At 42.3% G+C, this 18,094-nt stretch overlaps 1 protein-coding gene across 2 annotated transcripts in view; it reads left to right on the top strand.

Moving 5' to 3' along the window:
- sbf2 (SET binding factor 2) overlaps positions 1-10,260 on the top strand; it is a 92,730-nt gene extending 82,470 nt beyond the window's left edge. For both annotated transcript variants that reach the window (XM_069693427.1, XM_069693426.1), the window contains 9 exons: positions 2,541-2,726; positions 3,748-3,874; positions 4,921-5,048; positions 5,911-6,135; positions 6,232-6,339; positions 6,435-6,625; positions 7,526-7,613; positions 7,702-7,833; positions 8,886-10,260. In XM_069693427.1, coding sequence (XP_069549528.1) covers positions 2,541-2,726; positions 3,748-3,874; positions 4,921-5,048; positions 5,911-6,135; positions 6,232-6,339; positions 6,435-6,625; positions 7,526-7,613; positions 7,702-7,833; positions 8,886-8,984 — 1,284 coding nt within the window. In that variant the 3' untranslated portion in view covers positions 8,985-10,260. The remainder of the gene's footprint in view (positions 1-2,540; positions 2,727-3,747; positions 3,875-4,920; positions 5,049-5,910; positions 6,136-6,231; positions 6,340-6,434; positions 6,626-7,525; positions 7,614-7,701; positions 7,834-8,885) is intronic.
- The last annotated feature ends 7,834 nt before the right edge of the window (positions 10,261-18,094 follow it).

Genomic DNA, 18,094 nt, shown 5'->3' with positions numbered 1-18,094 from the left:
TAAATCTGCCACACCTCTCTCCAAGTCCTTTTCTAATCGCTTCTGTCACTGTTGACCTGATTATGCAGATTTAATGAAAAGGTCTGAAGTCTTGAAGCCTGATGTCACTGATCTGTGCTGATTTCTGTCATGAGAGCTCATGGTTTTCATTTTGTAGTTATTTAAACAAAAAGTCCATCTCCATCCTGATAAATTGCTAGTGTCCATTTGCTGCAAAGCTCAACATTTGATCTCATGTTTTCTGTCTGAGCTCATATTTTCCATGCCGACCTGTTAAAGTGCACATGTTTGTGTTGCAAGTGTGCATCCTTCAAATGTGTTTACGGGGTTTTGTAAGGCCCTGGGCTGCTGTTTAAAAGCGCAATTTGTGGATCTCTGATGCAGGGCACGTGTTCGGCCCTGAGCTTCTTTCTCCACAGGCCATCGGGTCGATCGCGCCAGGTCCTGATCAGCCCGACCAGGCAAATGGGATCCATATGCTCTGGCTCTCCTGCCATAGACCATAGATACCCGGCATACAGGATGCAGAACTGTCTGGGCTTTCTGTCCAAATGCTGTTTTCTGTTTGTCCTTTCGGTCCTCTGCCTCTCTCAGTGGTACTGCACTCAGTAAAAGTTTGACATACTGGTGCGATTCCATTTGCTGTTACTTTATACTTCCACTCTCCACTTTTTCTATATTGTAGGCCAATATTCTACTTTTTATTCCAATACATCTATTTCACAGCTTTTGTTACTTTTAAGACGAAGATTTGATATAACAGATATCAGAACAAGCTCTTAAAATATTCCACATTGTTTCAGATTGAAACGGACATTTCCAGCTTTTTGTCCTCTGATGTGTCATAAAAGTCTGTGTTGTTGGGGTGACGCTCCCTCTCAGATTTATCTGCCGTCCCATACAACCATCTATGAAGTAGTTCAAACTATCTCTACGTCCACCAGCTCCAACATGCTGCTCACACACTGATGCTTGAGTATTATCTAACAATGTAATTTATAGTAATATATCAGCCAGAGGGACCAAACCAGTACTTTAATACTTTAACTATATATCTATGTTTTATGGGTTTTTTCATGGAGGACTTTTATTGGTAATGGCGTAGTTTTACATCGCTGTATTGGTAGTCAGTAAGTGAAGGATGTGAATACGTCTTCTTTAATCCCTTCTCCAGTGGGCCATGGAGGAGCTCACAGAGTTTCATTGCCTTGGTGCAGAGGCCTTTCTCGACCATCCAGGCCTGGATGTTCTTGTAAACCCCAGGGGGGAAGCCATGAACTGTTTTCCCGCTCATTCCACAAGCGTCAGGGCTCATTAGTTGTGCTGGAGGAGACACGGGCAGGGAAGCACGCCAACCGTATTGCATGTGTAGACAAGTGCTTCTCAACTGGTGTTTTGTGGAGTGAGATCAAGTGTGCCTGAAAACGTCGCTACAATGTTATATAAATATGTTATTGATAGCAGATGATCAGTTTAACAATGTGTCGCCAGATGATGGGTCATTGTTAGATTGTGTTCAGCTTTTGAACTAATATAAAGCAAAGTCATGCCATCTGAATGAAAAGAATAATGGTGTGCTGAATTGTAGTCATGCATGACAAACGGAAAGATTCTCCGCAGTTGTGGTGAAACAGCTGCCACTGTCCTTTAGTGGTAAGATGATCAAACATCTTATTTGTGTCTGGGTGTATTTAACATAAGAAGACGTATTATATTCAGTAGGTCTCAGTGGCAGTGGGTCGTTGGTTGGTACTGGCACACGTTAGCAGATAATCTAACCAACAAGAAACACAATAGAAATGTAAAATTGATGTTTGTGGTAATATGGAAACGCTGCCACTGTCAGTTTGTCCATTTTTTTTTACTTTCACTGCAAAGTCTAAATACACATCTGAGTCACATCATAAAATGTAAAAAAAAAAAAATTGTATGCAGTGTTTAAGACTGATCAGATATCAGTTTTGGTCCTGGCCTCAAAAATCCATATTTCACACTAATAATTCAGCTACATCGTCACAAAATGTGCAGTGTAGACTGTCTTTTTATTGGGTTGTCAAATCTTGAAATGTGACAGTGCCACTAATACAACATACACATCAAGGAAAGGTTCGCGGAAACACACACATACACACTGGTTCGTCCATATTAGAACAGTTACTTTAGGTTAGTTGTTCAGTGTAAATGATCCCAGAGTTTCCTTTTCCTCGTTTCTTTTAAGATTTTTCCTGAGGGGCAGCTGTAGCTCAGGAGGTAGAGTGGGTCGGTCACTGATCACAGGGTTGGCTTGTCTGTTTTAAGGTCTCCATCCAAACATCGGTCAGTGTGCTTTTATCCTGGAGGAACAGCAGAGAACAAACTTTATTTTGTACACGTGTACCTTGGTTATTTTGACAAAGTAGGCCATCATCAGGACTAAGACACCACAAACCATCTTTTTCTTATCAATGACTCATAATTAAACTGCACATAAATGTTTTCAAATGCACCACATCTCATTGCAACTCCCTGTTCTCTCTGACTTTTTGTCTTTCTCCCTGCAGGTGGTGACTTTGGTGCAGCTGCTCAGCGATCCCTTCTACCGTACTCTGGAGGGGTTTCAGGTGCTTCTGGATAAAGAGTGGCTTTCATTTGGCCACAAGTTCAGCCAGCGGAGCAACATGAGTCCCAGCAGCCAGGGCAGCGGCTTCACACCCATCTTCCTGCAGTTCCTGGACTGTGTGCACCAGGTGAGTTTCACCCCCTCCGCAGGTAGCACAGGTACTCTGAACAATACCCCCCTTCCCTCCCTCTCCCTCCCTACCTCCACCCGTGCTACGTGACTCCTCTCCACTTTCCCTCCATGACTTAATGTCAGTCATAACTTCTTCGTGAGCTCATCACATTCCTCAAAAGAAAACAGGCGAGTGAGTGAAGAAGGCGAGAAAGTCAGCTGTCATTAACTATACATTTTGCACTTCTCAAAACTGGATATGAAATCACGAAAGCTTATTGCACCGGGGAGCGTGCGGGGAGGCTGCAGCCCAGATGGTCCGTGAACCCAGTGATCAGCGCTGAGCTGTCTGTGCTCACATGTTTCAGCATCTCTTCACATTGCAGTGCGTGTTTAGAGCTGCATGTGGAAAATTGCAGTTTTGGGGATTGAGAGTCTCCAGGCAGGGTTCAGAGATTTCGGGGGGGGGGGGTATGAAGCTCACAGCTGAGGTCCAGAGAACTGTGTCCACTCTGAAATGCTAACTTTAGAGAATGCTGTGGGGTTTTGGTTTCTCCTGGGGTCAGACAGACCCACTCCCATACACTTACATCAACACATAGTTTCTGCATTTGTCTTTTGAAACTGTAGGCTTGGCAGTGAAGACAGTTTGGCAGGGGTCCCGGGGTCTGGAGAGCTATAAACGGGGAGGAGAGGGGATTCGGACAAGAGCTCAAAATAGAAGTGCCTCATCTCCAAAACAGCTGTTGTTTTTGCCAGCAGACCCAGGTGGCCTGAAGCATTCAACACTCTTGTTGACCACCTCACACCACTGGATGGGAACAATGGAGCAGCAGTCCTGCTGGCTCAGTCTGGATTGTGTCTGGCAGTAATGATATCACTGACCTTTGGCCTCCCGACGACAACAGAGGTTCTTTCCTGTTTCTGATCGGTCATTTACACACCGGAGAGATGTGAAGCCACAACAGGAGGACGCGAGGCACCCGTCACACTCTGACCCTCTCTAACTGTCTTTACTCTTTTTTTCATGTCTTCAGATTTTGGAGCAGCATCCTCTGGAGTTTGAGTTTAATCAGTATTATCTGAAGTTCCTGGCCTATCATCACATCTCTAACCGCTTCAAGAACTTCCTGTTGGACTCAGACTATGAGCGCTTGGAACATGGTCAGTGTCTGGGTTTTTTATTCATCATCTTCATTCTGTGAAAATGTTTCATTACATTGAAAATTGAGCAACAATCAGTGAACTTGTTGCTCATATTTCTGAAAAGAAACAAACTGAAATGATCTCCGTCCTCATTTCCACTTGGGTCGTAAAAAACACCACATTTTCTTCCTTTCCCTTTTATCACCTTTTTAATATAATTTAATATAATAGGATGGTGAATGTAATAACTACGGTTATTTACAATAATAATAGAAAGAAAAAGAAAATTTTGATAATATTGTTAATATATAATACAGTATGTACTTGCAGAACATTTTAGCACAAGACACACATCACACATTACACAAAAGTAACTCTGCCTAAACTTGCTCATTGATTTAGTATTGATTTATAAAATCTTATTTTAGTTCCTTGTTTATTTCCTCCAATCCCCTTATTTCAATATTCTTATTATTGATATTATTCATCTGACCTTTAACAGATTCCCCCGAAACATACAGTTTGACCACTTTAAATCATGTTGACTGTAATTCCATTTTATTATCTATTATTAGTAGTATCAGTATTAGTAGTAGTAGTAGTAGTAGTAGTAGTATACACTGTGATCACTTTTATCCTTTTATTCTTGTTTGTTTTGTTTTCTTGTATGTACAAGTATTATGTCATCTGTCTGTTATTTCAGTTACTATGTTTTTAGGTGGTTTTTTTAGGCTTTATGTTACTTTGACATAACAAGGCACATTTTGACAAAGATTACTGCAGCAAAATTGTACTTTACCATGAACAAATACCAGCTTCCTTAAATGATGATAGCAGCACAAATGAGAAAGCTGTGTGGAAAATGTGAGTGAGATGAGTTGCAGGTTACGCTGCCTCTATGCTTGTTTTTCATGTACTGTAATTATTTCCGCATTATAAATACTCATGTCCTTTATATCCCATGTTATTACACACAAACCCTTTTTTTGTTGAATTGCACCTTTTTCTACTGTTGCATCAGATAAAACCATCAATCATCAGCTTCTCCTCTGCGTTTGTTACAGGCACCTTGTTTGAGGATAAAGGTGATAAGCAGGCCCGCAGAGGCATCTGTATCTGGGACTGCATCAACAGGATGCACAGGAGGAGTCCCATCTTCTTCAACTATCTCTACAACCCCTCAGACGGCGAGGTGACACTTTTAATGCAGCTCTCACGTTGAAGGGCGGTGGTCTGGTCCAACTAAGATATGTAGGAAGTGCTGTCATACGTGATGAAGGGTACAAGTGTCTAACTCTGACATAATTATTTTATTAATGTACGTATGATATAGTACCTTTTCAAACATAATTGAGAAGCCGGAGCCTTCAACATGAAGGCAAATATATTTCAAAATGTTATGACTTCATTACACTTTTTAAAAATGTGAAAACAATCTGAGTCCTTCCTCCACTGTAGGTTTCATTAGTGAGCATCCATGTCTGATTATTAAAGCTCATAATAACCTCTAACTACCGAACGTGTTGACAGTTCTACTCACAGAAGCAGCTTTAGCTGACGTCAGCGTCACAGACGGACAGAACGAGTCCTGACTGAGCTGAAAATATAGACCAACTGTGCTTTCGAAGATTAACTCCAAAAGTTTCTCCCTGCTCACGTAAATCTGAACTCAAGTCGCAAACCTGCGAGCACGATTTGTGACATCACAACCAGTTTGGTCCGGTCCTGGTTCTGATTGTATAAAATAAAGCACACAAGTGCTGCCAGGTTGAACACGTGTGAAACATCCACTTTTTAAGATTTGTAGCTTCTTTGCAGCAACATCTGTAGTTGAACTATTGTCTATTGTTATCGAGCTTAATTGGCCAAATTCCTACAAGTCTTCACTTCATGTATTATACGAGTCTGGACCACACATGGATGTAAACTGCAACATTACTGGTTGGCGGAGGCAAACACCTGAGGTGGTAATTCTCGTAAATTGTGTTTTTCATCATGAACATCATTAGCTCACATCTGATTCTCCTTGAAACGTCTCTGTGTCCGTTATGCAGGTGATCCTGAAGCCTTCCATCGGCATCCCCAGCCTGATTAAATGGGACTTCTTCACTGATGAGACTCTGTCGACTGGGCCGTGTTACGACTGGAGGATGATGGCTGTGAGGCCGGAGAGCTCCGAGGAGACGGACACCATCTCCAACAGTAAGAGGAGGATTGTTTGGCCGTGTTACAGCAGCGTGAGCCGAGCCCAGCCGGACGCCATCACCAAACTCCTCACTGTAAGACTCATTTCAAAGTTTGACCTCAAGTTTTCTCTCGTTCGCTCTTGTTCGTGTCACTTGTGTGATGTTTCTTGTCTTTTATTGGCGCCGCAGGACATCGAGAAGCTGGAGGGTGAGCTGCACCAGACCCCGGAGAAATGGCAGACGACTCTGGAGAGAGTCCGAATCAGCATTCAGGAAGACCTCAAGCAGGAGGGAAATGTGCGAAGAATAACTTTAACATGTTGTGTTGAAAAATACTTTTACACTTCTTCATCTGTGTAAAACCCCTAAATGTTGTGTGTGTGTGTGTGCAGCTCCGTGAGCAGTCCATGTCGATCTCAGGCCTCATTCCCACGTCCGGCCTGCAGGCCTTCCAGCGGCGCTCCATGCTGCACCTGCCGGACGGCGGACTGGGCGAAGACCGCAGCACGGCCGCAGCCAACGGGATCAACCGCCGCGCTGCAACTCTCTACAACCAGTTCACCCCTAAGAGCGAGGAGAACAGGTGGGTCGTGAACTTCCTGAGGCCGGAACAAATGAGATGTCCGCACTTGATTCACTTCCAACCTGCTGCTGCCGAGGGGCCAGTCCAGTTTGGGAAGATGAGTCAGCGCTGTGGCATGCTGTGTGTCATGTTTGTGAGGATTGTCTGTACTCTCTTAAAGTCTGTCTGTGTAATTTTACAATTACTGCGAGGTTAAAGTACGGTGCCTTGGCTCCAATATCTGGATATTTCTCTCCGAGTTAAACAAACGGTTATTAAAATGTACTTTATGTCAATTATTGTTTTACCTGTTTGTATGTGCTCTTCATATTTCACCTTCCATATAATGTTATGACGGACAAAAGTTTTAATGAATGAAGTGCGTCAATCGGAACAAAACATGAATTAACAGGAAGTATTTTAGCTCTTTCGTTCTATCTGTACAATAGATTATCCATAAATAATTTAACCCTTGAAATAATTCACATTTTCAGTCAAATATTTAATCGGATATGTGGAAGCTTCACACCTTTGCAGACATAAAAGACAAAATCATTTAAATGCGGTATTTAATATACCAATGAGCCTCGAGATAGTTGAAATGTACGAGTTTACCTCGATAAGGAACCTTTGGAAGAAGATTTGTCGATGAATCTGGGTTTTACTATTGCAGAGTGACACAACTGCCCACATTTTACCGGATGGGAACAGAATGTACAAACTGCTGGAGTTGGTTTGGTCCATATGGAGAAACCTGCCACTCAAGCTGTACATGTCTTTCATCTCTACATGCAACAAACTCCACCTTACTTTGACCATGAACAGGAAGAACGGGTCCAAAACCCACTACATGAGGAATATTGTTAAACCGGACAGACACACACTAACATCCGAACATCTGAACGCGCTCGTGTTTTTCAGGTCTTACGAGGGGATCCTTTATAAACGCGGCGCGCTGCTGAAAGGTTGGAAACCTCGCTGGTTTGTGTTGGACATTACGAAACACCAGGTGAGCCACAATCATCACATTCCCGTTGAAGAAGCTCTGAACCCTGCGCTGAGTGAGAGGCTGCAGGTTGACGCTGATGTCTTCACAGCTGAGGTACTACGACACCGGGGAGGACACCAACTGCAGAGGCCACATTGACCTGGCTGAGGTGGAGTCCGTGATGATCGCTGCGCCCACCATAGGAGCCCCCAAACACATCAGCGAAAAGGCTTTCTTTGATGTGAGTGCATGTGAACCTTAATGTCCACCGAGTGTCACGTCTCCTTCACTGCTCAGATGTTTTAGAAGTGGACCAACATTTTTACTCTGGAAATAAGGTTTGAAAAAGTCTGGTCCGAGTTACATGTTCACAGCATCCGATGTTGTTTTTTTGAATGGAGAAAACTCCAGCGTAACACGGTCTTCTGCAGAGTGTTGCATTGTGGGTTGTTTGCAGCCGAATTGCTGGTCGGCTGGCGAGTGTTTTTAATCTGTCTATAGTCTTTAAGAGTCGTTCAGCTGTAACACGACTTCATTAGTTCACCTGAACCTGGAGGCGTTTCTGAAGCTCGTGTAACAGGCGGCCGACTGCATCAAAATATCTTTCAAATCCACTTTATATTTCTTCCAACACACTTTTCAAACCTGAACCATTTCTCTGTTACTAAAGTAATGTCATTACGGTTTTTTTCAATACACTTTTTTCAGGTCATCCCACAGAAAAGCTCACATGCAGGCGTCTCCTAGGAAACTCTTTGGATGTGTTATTTCAATTTGTGCATTTGAAAAAAATTAAATAACCCGAGTTGAAACGCTACAAATTTGGAAACAAGTCGAAATATCACCAAAAGGTTTTTTATACTTGCCTGAGGTAGAAACGTTGGTGAATCAATCAATAAATATAAAATGTAACAATAGAAACAAACTTAATGAATTCATCATTGTATCTGTGTGAAGTAATGAATCAGCTGTAACTGAACTCACTTCCAGAAAACAACCCTTTCTGTATTTTCATCATGTTTTCCCTTCTTTCGGCTCGTGGGAGGTTTGATAGGAAAATTTTGAATGGCGTCATCTCGTAGCGCCGTCTCCTCCTTTGTCCCATGTTTTATTGGCATCGATTGAAAAACCAGATCCAAATATTTAATACCAGTTCTGAAAGGGGGGGAGTTTTCAGAATTATTTTTTTTATGTGCACTAAATTCGCATTGAAAATTGTGACGTCATTTCCCGTTGATGTCTTTTCTATCCCTTCGTTTGACGTCTAACTCTTTGTACCTGATGCCCTTGTAGTTGAAAACCAGCAAGAGAGTCTACAACTTCTGCGCGTCAGACGCTCCCAGCGCTCAGCTGTGGCTGGACAAGATCCAGAACTGCATCTCTGACGCCTGAACACTGAGGTCGAACACCATCCCACCAACCAGGCGGCGTCAGAGGGCCGAGAGCAGAGACGCGACAGCCGCTCAGTTCAGCTTTCAGATGTCTTTAACTTTGGGGACCACCACGGTGGATAAAGTGCCTGGTAGTGGAGGACGGATCCGCTCCATCCACCTCCCTGCTGTTACTCAGCAGCCGCTGCGGCTGTCGTCACTCCGCCGGCCGAACGCCTTCGTCTCTGCTGTCAGCTCCCTCCGACGGCGACGAGGGGAGGATGAGCTGATGTTTAAGGGGCGCCGCACTACAGAGGAGACGTTATCCTACTTAAACTGTAAATAGATCGAAGCAATATCACTGGCCATTAAAACTGTGGGTTCAATTTTAGACATAAAAAATATAGAAAATAGCTTTTAAAAGAATTTTTATCAGATATTTTACTACGAGGAAAGGTTATTGCTGCTTACAGAAACGTCATGAACCGCCAAAAACTCAGATTTTTAATGCACAACATTAAAAAGCAATTTGTTTGCACTTATCTCTAAAGTATGCACTCCTTATCAAAGATAGATTTTGTAACAGATGCAGACAGCGAGGCTAAAGGCATTATCTTACGATGTACATGTGACGTTTCCTCATGACAGTTTAAATGAACAGAATTTGCACAGTGAGTTCAAAAGAGTTACCTGACATTTTTCTATTTAAATAAATGACGTTTCCTCCATTTTGTTGAATGTTTATTGACTTCTGGTTAACACGTGTCTCATGTAATGTAAATTATTATTTTTTATTAAAAGTGTAACAGTGTAAGTGTGGTGGCGTCATGTTTTTGTGTAAATACCTACGTGACATTTCATTTTATATTCTGTACGTACTGAACATAAGTATACTTTTCTAACTTTAATTCTAATGTGCCCAACAAGTCTTTTTTTTTTTTTTTTATGTGTTGTTACTGGTGCAAAAAACCTGAGTGGCCTGTTCCCTGTTTGTGGTGAAGCATTGTTCTGAAAAGGAAATGGAGAGCTTTTTCTTTTTTTGGTTGTCGTGCAGATTGTCCCGGCAGGCTCTGTGTCTTTCAAGGGCTTTTAAAGAATTTATCAAGTAGGACGTTGTGGTTTTCAGACATCCCTGTCTCATTTGTTCTGTGTTTGTTCAGCTTCATACAGCTTCATTACAACAGAAAAATAAAACTATTCAAAGATGTCAAAGGATTTTTTTTTTTGTTACTGTATCTTTGTACCATGTTTTGTGGTAACACTAATTTTTTTGAATAAATCGAACATACTTGAAACTACTCGTTGCTCGTGCTGGTGTTACTGAGTGGATGTCGGTGGGTTCACGTGTTGCAAGGAACGACCTGTCAACTTATTCCACTTCCAACTTTCTCGCCATCAACATGAGGGAATAAACTATAATAAATGCTATTAAAATATGTAGTTTGATAAATACATTTTCCTCTTATTTTTACAGTCAGTTGTAATTTAATTTTTTTTTTTAAATTTTATGTTTGCTAGTGCTAGCTAGATAGTGTTTGTTGTTGTCAGCTCAGCTAAGCGTCAGCCAATAGCAAAGCTAAGGTGATTTTAATTATCATGATCATTAAATTAGCCCATTCATTTGAATATCCACACAAATTCTACATTTGTAACATGAATTCAGTTTTAGCTGCAATTTGGACAAACATCCCAGAGCAGGTTCACTCAGAGGAAGCTGGTGGGACATTAACAAGGCGCAACGTTTTCCAATCAAGGTTTGGGGAACAATGAATATTTCTGGAACGTTTCCGTTGGAATATTTGCAGAACATTTTTACGGACATTCCGGGATCATTCCCAGGAAAATGTTCAGCAAACATTCTCAGGGAAGCATTCCAGTTTTGTAAGGAACATTTCTCTGGGAACGTTTCCAGAGAATCGTTTCTAGCATGATTGTGGAACGTTTCCAGAGAAAGGTTACCTGAATTGTTTGTTTTTTTAACTTATTTTTATTTTTTTAAATGTTCCCCATTTGTTTCCCTGGAAATATTCTGAAAACACTCCCGAAACACTTCCCTCGAAACATTTGCAGAATGTTTCCCTGGAAATGTTTGCGGAACATTTCAGTTGGAAATTTTGCAGAAAGTGTCACTGGGAACGTTTGCGGAACGTTTCCCATAGAACGTTCTAATGTCCCCGGCATGGGTAATAGAGAACGTTTGTTGTTGAAGCATGAACCCGTTACATTGGGGGGGTCAAAGGTCAAAATCATTCACATGAACATTATATCTAAGGAACGCCTGGATGGAATTTCTTTAACTGTACCGTCAAACTTCACGGTCATTGTAACTGTATGACGCTCCCATTCGTTTGTCCCGGTCTTTGGAACACAATATCTCCAAAAAGCCTAGAAGGAATTTCTTCAAACTTGGCAAAAACATTCACTCGGTAGCAACAGTGAACTGATAAGATTTTAGTAGTCAGAGGTCAAAGTCACTGTGACCTCACATCCGTCCGATCCGTCAATCCTGTTCCTGTGCATGCGATATCTAAGGAACACCATTTAGGTTATTACTTCAAATTTGGCATTGACATTTACTTGGACTCAAGGATGAAATGTTTACAATTTGGTGGTTGAAGGTAAACTTGGATGTCAATTTAGAAATTGAGGTGATTATATAGATTTTCTGTGCTGTCAGGATTGAAGTTGTGTGTGAATAGCTTCTTTGCAGCATTATCTATACTAGCGGACCAGTTGCTGCGGGAGCCAGAATTAAAACTTCTTAGTGATGATCAGGAACATAAAATCTGATTGATCTCTGTATACTTTCATTAAAAAAAAATGGCAAAAAGCAAATTGAACAATCTTGAGTAATACCTATACGTTACCGTGTGCGTGTGTGTGTGTGTGTGTGTGTGTGTGTGTGTGTGTGTGTGTGTGTGTTCTCCTCAGGTGTGACGCTCACAGCAGACAGTCTGATGGAGAGGTTGGATAACGACGTTCTCCTCTGTCAGCTGGCACAGCTGCTCCAGGAGAAGATGATTTACACCAACAACAGCAAGGTGCTGCAACAACACACAGTCACGCACACAATCTCACACACACACACACACACACACGCACACACACACACACACACAAGCACACGCACGCGCGCACACACACACACACGCACATGCATTAAGAGAGGATTAATGCTAATGTTACAAAACACAAACTAACTTAACTTAAATCTACCAAAGGAAAAAACTAAAACTCTGTTGTTCCACTGTATGTCATAATAAAGCTGAAATATTCAAAATACTTTTTTTTTTAAATGTCAGTTTTGTCCTAATCAATTTACTATATCTTAAAAAAAAATACCTGTTTCCACCTAGTTGTCAAGAATAATTGAATTATAGGATAGTGGTGTCATTGAAATATTAGAGGTAAAAGCCAGGTCAGGTCTGAGGTTGGCAGTTATCAGGTGGTGCATTCAGTAGTTGTCTTTGCCTGTTCATGTTTTCTTTTACTAAGCCTCACCTCACTCCAGTTGTGTTTTGAAAAGATCATGTTGCTGATATGTCCTCCATGCACACAAAAAAAAAGCGTGGTGTAATTGAAGAGGATGTCAGTTTGTTTATATTTAAACAGTGCTGTAATTTGAATCTGTATTGTTTCTCTTTACACGGAGGCTCCTGCCCTGAAATACCGACCAACACATGAACCGGCATTCATCCATTAATGTGGTACTGCAGAAACAGTTACTTTTTTTTTGCCATATTTTGGACGACATGCTATTGTATGACTTATTTTTCATTTTCTGTGAAGTTTTTGTAAGTAGCTCGCTGGCTCCCCGACTCGCAGCATGCGAGGGCTGCATATCACTGCTTGCAGTTTTAATTGTATCTTGTCATGCTATTTTATATTTTTTCCCTTTGGTTAAGTCTGCATACATGCTGTTAGGCATAACTGGAGGTGTCATGTTTACGGTTTGCCTGTCCATCTGTCCGTCCGTCCGTCCGTCCGTCCATTGTGGAAATTTGGACTCGCAGATGGACTGATTAGAATTTGGTCAGAGCTCAAAGGTCACTGTAACCTCAAAGAAACACGTTTGTGGCCCTAAATCATGCACTAATCATGATAACGTTTCACCCAAAATGAAATTTGAGAAAATGGTAAGTGATTATATTTTATGTCCAAAAAGCTTCTCTGTGACATCATCTTTCTGTGACATCACTTTTCTGACCATTATTAAACAAATCGAGTTAATTCCAGGAATTATTTTTACTACTGGGCACATACTCTTTAACATAACACTCTAACACAACTTTTTTCATGCAAAACTTGTAACACAACATTTTTAATGCGACATTTAACACATTTCTAACAGAACATTTACGACAACATTTAAGACACAATTATAACAACATTTAACATAACATTTCTTAAAGACAACATTTAAGACAACATTAACACAACATTTAAGACAACATGTCTTAAAGACAACATTTAAGACAACACTGAACATCACATGAAAGAGGACAGATCTGTTGTCAGTGGGCGGCTCTTGTCTTCCCACTTCTTCTGGATGGAAGAGAGAATCTACTTCTGATGAGGCAGAAAGTCTTCGTCCTGCAGAGTCTTGTTTTTTGTTGTTCTATTTTCTTTTGAAGATCCTCCACGTTCTCCATGGCCTCCGTTTCATCGTCCTACGCCTGGATCCTCAACTCTTTTTCTTTGTGGAGGATCTTGGTGAGCTCCTCCATGTCTCCAACCAGACCGTCATGCTTCTCTTTCTCCACTTTCAGTTTGTCAGCGAGCGTCTTGCTTTCAGCTGACGGCTTCTCTGTAATTGTTCGGGCCTCCTCCGATCTTTGGAAGAGAGCCTCGTTGATTTCATCAGCCTCCGGTTTCTTCCTCTCTGCCTCTGCTCTCAGCTCCTTCTCTTTCTGGATCTGCTGGTCCAACTCTTCCCTGACGTCCTCTATTATAGTGAAGTGCAGGAGGTTTTCAGCCTCGGCCTCGTCCCTCCGGTCTCGTCCCTTCAGTTCTCAGGAGCTCCTTCAGTTCCTGGATTTCCAGGATCATGGTCTCTTGTTCCTTCCTCTCAGCTGGTATCTGACTTTCATAGTTCCGTTTCAGCTCCTGGTTCTCCAGCTGAATGGTCTCGTTGTCTCTGGAAAGGACACTCACCTCCCCCTCATAGATGGTACAGAGGTCAACCTGCAGATGTTTGGCACTCAGTTTCTCCAAAAAGACTGAAGAACATTGTGTCTTTTGAACATTGTAGAATTCATAGCTGCACTGCAGCCTGCTGAATGAGAAGAGGTTTCACATGTCAATGCTAAAATAAATGTTTGACGGCAGTGATTACACAGCATCATCACTATTCCTCTTCATTATGCCGAACCTCATCACAACCCTACAACTGGAACCTTCTGTTGTGAGAATCCTGAGAAGAACATTAAATACGGTGTGTGTGTGTGTGTGTGTGTGTGTGTGTGTGTGTGTGTGTGTGTGTGTGTGTGTGTGTGTGTGTGTGTGTGTGTGTGTGTGTGTGTGTGTGTGTGTGTGTGTGTGTGTGTGTGTGTGTGTGTGTACACACTAAGGTGAACACACATTGTAAACAGTGCTTGATTAAACTCATCAGTAAGTGCTGCATGCTATCAACATGGAGGTCAAAGTTCAGCCTCACAGAGCAACTACTGTGGCTGTTGTCCCTCGGCCTTGTTATACAATGGGTCATTGAACACAAGAAGAAAACCCCTTGTAATTGCTATGTGTTTCTGGTCTCTTGGAACACCTCATCTTTAAAAAGGGCTTTCTCAATGAAAGGTAATCAGACACGGCTGCAACTCATGTTTTGCACTCTGAGCCAACAACAGTGCTTGGACAGGATGATGATGGATGTCTCACTTGCCAGCAATGAATATGCGACTGGGCAAGAGCCCCAGCTCAGGCCTGGCGGCGCCTGGTTGGCGGTGCTGAACAGGACTCCTGCGGTCCTTCGAAGGTGTGTCTCTAAGAGGAAGCAGAGGTCAGAGGAAGAGCAGACTTTCCGTAGGGAGGCGGAGGGTGTACAACGTCCCAGCTGGCTTGTACTGGGAGCAGGTGCAGAGCTGCAGCAGGCCAACATCTGGGCAGAGCCTCTGGCACTTTCTCTCCATATTTAGCCTTTTGCTCTGGGTACGGAGATTAGGACCTCTGCCTGTGAACAGAGGGATGCAGCGGAAGTTATCCAGCAAGATTGTGGGGAATGGCATCTTAGGAATCATTTTCTCCAGAGATAAAATTGGCACTTTTACTGGACAGCCATTTTTGTTCCATTAACAACTCCACATAACTGTGTTCCTGTGTGATCCCACCATATTCATGTAAACTAGTTAGTAATTAGTATGAATGTTTTTGGAGATGAAAAATCCCTGCTGTTACATAAGCATAACATAAGTCAGGGTTCATTACTGCCTCCTCTAGTTATTTCCTCGCTGTAGATGGATTCCTGATGAAAGCCTCCATCATCCTGAAGAACAGCAGTGTTTTCAACGCATTTCTGTGTTAGAGTTATCTTGTGTAACTTGGCGACATGTTTCTTGTGAGTTCAGTGCGATTAGTCCTTGTTTGCTGGAAGCGTGCTGCTCTCAAATGAAAAGACAAATCAAAAGCAGTGATTGAGCAGTCTATAAAGTCAAGATTGCTCGTATCTGTTGGTTTTAGATCCGGTGTTCTTCATATGCAGTCACAGCTGCAGTAAATGTTGATTGGCCCCCAAAATACTCCAATGACAGATGATACTGATTTATTTTACCGGTCAACCAAATCCTTTTATCCATGTAGCCCTGCGGCTGCAATGAATGCAAGCTGTGTTGCAGTTTCCATTTCCTTGGTGCCTCTGCAATGTGGGTAATGCGAGGGCTGACCCACTGCTGCTGGGGGCCCCTCTGCCTCAGACTCACGTGGCCCCTCAGTGAGCACCTGCTCCAGAATTCAACAAAACACCTCCAAACGCTGATCTCACAGGCTCGACACACTTCATCGAGTCCCACCCTCGAAATCAGGGTGATGTCAGCTGCCGGCAGCACATAGCGGTCTACGTGGGAGACTATCACATGCATGAATCAAGGGAGCTCCAGATGATCTTATCCCGACTCGGCCCGCTCATCCAGGAACAGAAAAGCACAATTAAACATTTGGTTTGTACCTTTAAGGGATAAAAGTTTGCATTAGTGTCTGTTTCTTTGGCCCACTTTGAGTTACTTATCTGAGGCCCTGATGTTTCTCACTTGCCGGTGTCAGTGACCAACAATTCCAGAGACCCAGAGTCCCTTCAACCATGTGAAACACTCAGAGCTGTGAGGTCACTGTGGAAAGTCATCTGACCCAGAAAACAGGCATCTGCCAGGCATTTGTTCACCAGCAGACAATCCCTTAAAACGGTCCAGTTTCAAATCGGTTTGGATGAGGATGTTTTGGACGGGAATCAGATGAATTGGTTCTGGGCATTAGGGTACTTCTCGGACACATGGGGCGAGGGTGAGACAGCCTTAAACGTGGAATGTCGAGGGCTTTTGCAATTTAGCTACGGAGATAAGAAACTCCTAATTCTGAGAATAATCTTTGCAGTAAATAAAAAATTTAAAAAAGGCGCCACATTTTTCTCAGATTCTGGGATATAAATACCTCTTATAAAAGAAATGGGAACAGCAGATCTGTTTATCGTACATCAACTTTTCACAAACACTGCAATGAGAAGGAATCAGTTCTAAGAAGAAGTGGCTGTTTTTGGGAAACTTCTTCATTGTATTAAAAGCTGTCTTGGTACTTGAAAGGAGAGTCTGTGTTGACGACATTATATGTTTTCATGGTAAACCACATCCCTAGTTACAGTGTTAGCTCAGAGATTTTAGGCGATCTGCCTCTACATCTGATCGTATCAGTAACCTGCCGGTATAAAGAGATGTGCCGACTGTTAGATCGGAGCATGAATGCAGCTTCTTATCTCATCTCCTACTCTGACAACTCTGAACTCAAGTGAACTCTCTCTGACCTCCCAGTTCCTCTCTCTCTCAAAGGATAAACTAAGGTGGACTGAGAGTTTTTTACATCAGAAGGTAAAGACACTCATTGTGCAGGCAGGTTGGCAGACGTGAGACAAGCAAGCACCCAGTTTCACCCAGTTTCACTGTTTCTGTAATATCGTCTCTCTCTGCTGAAACATGAAGACGAAGGCGAGGCATGTGAGAACACTGGTCCTTTGTTGCGAGGAATGATTTGTTTTGACACCGACACCTCACTGCTTCATGTCGCGTGCATCAGGTGATTGATCTTGTTTTGCGATTACTGGAAGAATGAGGTCATATTGTCAGACACCTACAGGCCTACAGACCAGATTAGGCAGGTAACTAGGGAACGCACTGATGTAATGTTTTCTCTCTACAATATTGATTCAAGAGTCTTGCTATGAGGACGGTAATGATGTAGCTGATCCTCGAGCCACTTAATCAGGTTATCATTAACGTTATCAATCTGGCAAATCTGATCAGTGCATTCATACTGAAATTATTTTAAAATATATATATATATATATATTAAATGAGTCAACCCTCCTGACTGACAGGATAAAGTCTGAAAATAGTCCCTCACGAAACTGATAAAAACAACAATGTCCTGCTGCTTTACAAAATAATTTAGCCCATCTTAAAAGTTCATTCATGTACCCTGCATGTGACCTGTTTTGATGCTTTTTTACATCTTCAGTTTGAACAATAAGCTTTGAGGTTGAGTCCCACTAACACGTTAGATACCAGTATTGACATCTAACACTCAGCATCCTCCTCTTTTAAGTCTGGCGCCACCATCAGTGCAGGTGATAAAATGAGGCTCCTCTAACATCCGGAAATATTCTTTTCTTGTTCTCATGTTTGTTGGTGTTTTGGGATTTTGCTGTTGGAAGCTGCCACATGAGCCTGAAACGGCAGCAGAGACTCCTGTTGCTAACTGTCCCTGTGGTGACACCTGGTGGACACTGTGTTCACATGCGTCGTGATGACTGCAAAGTCTACACAAACCAATAACACAGGAAAGGTGAAGCTTGATGGATTCTTCAGCCACAGTTAGATGTCTGTATTTAGAAAAACACTCTCCTCAAATTATGAAATGATAATAGCCATCCAC

Source organism: Brachyistius frenatus, unplaced genomic scaffold (assembly GCF_029030835.1).
Source record: "Brachyistius frenatus isolate BFR_SWC_R1_liver_20210118 unplaced genomic scaffold, ASM2903083v1 Contig_15, whole genome shotgun sequence".
NCBI lineage: Eukaryota > Metazoa > Chordata > Actinopteri > Embiotocidae > Brachyistius > Brachyistius frenatus.
Note: the sequence above shows the minus strand (reverse complement) of the source record. Positions and strands in the feature narration are given on the sequence as shown.